Raw genomic sequence first — 3860 nt, forward strand, 5'->3', positions numbered from 1 at the left:
GAGAATCCTTAGTCATTCCATGGGATAAGGGTTGGCAGAATCCTTAGTCATTCCATGGGATAAGGGTTGGGAGAACCCTTGATGGCTTTCCAAGGAGCTTTATTTGTCTGTCTTTCCTCTGGAAAGGCTCTTCCAGCCTCTTTTTTCCCTCATGGAAGCGCTGGCTGAGGACTTTGGTGCCCCCATCAGCTCTCCATGCTGAGGGTCCAACCCAGCGGGATTTTCCCGGTGTTTTCTGGGCTTCAGGGGTTTTCCTACAATAAAACCATGGAATGGGATGATCCTGCAAGTCCCTTCCAACTCAGCAAGTCCAGCAGCTGGCCCTGCTTTGTCAGAGGTGATGAACTCCAGCTCTGGCCACACCTTGGTTGACCCCAAACCCCTTTTCCTTCTTGTGGCTTCCTGAACTTACCCTGTCCATTCCAGGCTGTTCCCCGGCTCCCACACAATTTAGGAAAGAGTTCTGTCCTCTCTTTTCCTTCCCAAAAGCTTTAAAAACACTCAATTCACTCTCCTGGGTGTCCCCAGGTGCACCCCAAAGCCTGGTTGAAAGAACCCCTCTCTCTCCTGACCTTCCAGGGTTGACCTCGACCTCGATTCTTCCTGTCCCAAGAGGAATTAAGGAAGGAAAATACGTTTTATAACCCAAAAGTGGGTTTTGGTGTGGGGTTTTTTCCCCTCTATTCCCTTATGTAAATTGGGTTTAAATCCATCCCTGCTTAATTTGGGAACTCCTGGTGTGTTTTTTAGCTTTTGGCTGCCAATTGGGGCAGGAAAAGCTTTTGGGATCCTTTGGACAGAAGCTGTTGGAGGGTGGACACGTTCCCTTCTTCACTCTCAGCTTCCCCCATCTATATTTTGATTTAAATATCATATTTTACGCTTGGGATGGTGTTTTCTTTCAGCTGGGGCTTAACCTGGACCAAGCATTTAATTCCAGAGCTGAATTTCTCCAACATCCACTGAATAACATCATTTCTGGGATGCTTTTTCACATCCAGGAGCAGCTGCAGCCTGGGTTGGGTTTTACCTTGGAATGATGTTTATATTGATCCATGCCAGGCAGGGATGATGTTTTGGGAATCCTCCTGAGGTCAGATGTGCTGGCATCCAAGGAGCTCCATAAAAGCTGAGGAAAACAAGGTGTGTGGAGATCCCAAGAAGTCCTGAAGGGAGAGCCTGACTCGAGGTCCTCACGGGGCTTTGCTTTCACATCAAATGCTCCAATACCTGATTTTCCAGCGCATTTTGGTGCTGAATTAAGATTCCAGGCTCTTAAAGTGCCCTTTTTCATCCCAAAACTTGGGAGTTTTGGTGAGATCCTGCCCTTCTCTCCCAGCAGGGCTGCGATCCCTTCGCCCAGACCCAGCGGAGCAAACTCCAACATCGCCGGGCCCGGATCAACCAGCAGATCAACAAGGAGATGAGGATGAGGGCGGGAGCAGAAAACCTCTTCAGGTGAGTCCTGCTCTCCTGAAAATCCCCTGGGAATCTGGTTGGGCGTGGGAATAATACCCTCTTGGATGTGGCCACGGTTGGAATTTCGCTTGGCCTTCCCCTTGGCTTGGAAAGATTCCTCCTGGAAATTCCCGCTCTCCCTTTGGTGCCTTTTAATTAAAAATTGTACTTGGAAAGTCCTGGAAGGCTGTTGGGAAGCAGGATGTGGGCAGATGGAATGGTGGGAAGAAATGTTGAACTGGGATGGAGCTGGGAGTGCAAAAGTCCTGTCTGGTAATCTGGGAAGTGGCTCCCATGGATATGGATATGTTGGATTCAGTTCAGAGGAGGTCATGGAGATGCTCCAAGGGCTGGAGACAGGCTGGGGGCGTTCATCTGGAGAAGGGAAGGATCCAGGGAAACCTTGGAGCTCCTTCCAGGGCCTAAAGGGAATTCTGCCCCTCTGCCACCACCCCCCACCACCTGCAGAGCTTCCTCCAGCCCTGGGGAACAACAGCAGAAGGATTTGGGAATGCTGGAGCAAGTCCAGAGGAGGCCACGGAGATGCTCCAAAGGCTGGAGCTCCTCTGCTCTGGAACCAGGCTGGGAGAGCTGGGAATGTCCAGCCTGGAGAAGAGAAGGATCCAGGGAAACCTTGGAGCCCCTTTCAGGGCCTAAAGGGACTCCAGGAGAGCGGGAGAGGGACTTGGGACAAGGGATGGAGGGACAGGACACAGGGAATGGCTTCAAACTGAAACATGGGAGCTTTAGATGGGATATTGGGAAGAAATTCCTGGCTGGAAGGGTGGGGAGGGTCTGGAATGGAATTCCCAGCGAAGCTGTGGCTGCCCCATCCCTGGAAGTGTCCAAGGGCAGGTTGGAGCAAGCTGGGATTGTGGAAGGTGTCCCTGCCCATGGCAGGGGGGTTAGAATTCCATGATCTTTCTGCTCCCTTCCAACTCAAACCATCCCATAAAATCATTAATGTTGGAAAAGCCCTTTGAGATCCTGGAATTCCCTGGCACAGCCAAGGCCACCACTTTTCCATGTTCCCAAGTGCCACATCCACATCATTCCAATCCCTCCAGGGATGGTCCCTCCCCCACTTCCCTGGGCTGTCTTTCCCAGTGGTTGATTCCCTTTTCCTGATATCCCATCCAAACCTGTTTTTCCTCTCAAAAATCCCCATCCTGGTGCTTCCAGCAGAGCTGAACCTGCAAATCCAGGGATGTCTTTCCCTTCCTCACTGATAATAATCATCATGGAAAGGTGACAGTGTTGCCACCATCCCAGAAATGCAGATTCCATAGAATCCTGGAATGGTTTGTGTTGGAAGGGACCTGAAAAACCATGGAATTCCAACCCTTGCCATGGACAGGGACACCTTCCACTATCCCAGATTGCTCCAAGCCCCATCCAACCTGACCTTGGACACTTCCAGGGCTGGGGCAGCCACAGCTTCTCTGAGAATTCTGTTCTGCTCCAGCTGATCCTGAAGGTCCCTTCCAACCCAAACCACTCCCTGATTCTCTGGAATCTCATGGAATGGTGCCAACACTGTCCCCTTTCCAGGCTGTTGAATTCCAGCTGCTCCACCACGATCCAGTTCCTGGATGTCTTTCCCTTTGGAGTGTTTTTGGTCCAATCACACCATTTTTTGCGGCTATTTTATATATATTTTTTTAACCCCCAAATGACCTTTTGCAGCATCTCTTGTCCCTATTTCATTTTTCTGGAATACATTGGATCACATATCCAGCCTGGGCAGGTCTGTCATATAAGAAATAATACCAAAAAATACCATAAAACTGCCCCTAAATACATTTTTTAGCTATATTTTCTCATTTTTTTAATTTTTTTTTTTTAAGAATGACTTTCCACTTCTGACCTTGAATGATTTAAGGGAATAATAGTTGATCCACCAAAAAAAATGGTGTTTTCCAGGTGGGTAAGGCCAGCAAAAGCTTCCAGGGGGGATGTGAGTTCCATCCCCCTTCTCCCACTGCTTTATCCCTGTTTTATTTAATTAAGGGGGAAAAAAAAAAAGCCATTAAATTCCAATTTGTGCAATTCCTTAATTAGATTTTTTTCAAAAAAAAACAAGGGGAAATGTGCTGGCTCAGCAAAAAAAACAAGCCTGGTTTTGGTGCAAACAGCAGGAATTGGAGCTGTGGGAAGGGGAGGGAGGAAAAAAAATCGGAATACAACCCAAATCCTAATTATCCAGGCAGGGAAATGCTCTGAGGAGGCTCTTTTTTTTTTGTTGGTATTTTTACTGGCTCAGCAGTTTGATGTCCTTTGGAGAGGCCACATTCCCTCCCTCCCACAAAATCCACTTGGAAACTTGAGTAATAATGTGGTTTTCTGGGAATTCCGGTGCTCCAAGTTTAGGAAACCCAGGAAGTGTTTGAGTGGGGGGGATA

At 48.5% G+C, this 3860-nt stretch overlaps 1 protein-coding gene across 1 annotated transcript in view; it reads left to right on the forward strand.

The window, feature by feature from the left end:
• Nucleotides 1-3860, forward strand: part of RHPN1 (rhophilin Rho GTPase binding protein 1) — a 42405-nt gene that overhangs the window by 10702 nt on the left and 27843 nt on the right. The window contains exon 2 of the mRNA XM_017837376.1: nucleotides 1340-1458. Within this exon, the coding sequence (XP_017692865.1) occupies nucleotides 1340-1458 (119 nt within the window). The remainder of the gene's footprint in view (nucleotides 1-1339; nucleotides 1459-3860) is intronic.

Source organism: Lepidothrix coronata, unplaced genomic scaffold, assembly GCF_001604755.1.
Source record: "Lepidothrix coronata isolate B3197 unplaced genomic scaffold, Lepidothrix_coronata-1.0 Scaffold302, whole genome shotgun sequence".
Lineage (NCBI taxonomy): Eukaryota > Metazoa > Chordata > Aves > Passeriformes > Pipridae > Lepidothrix > Lepidothrix coronata.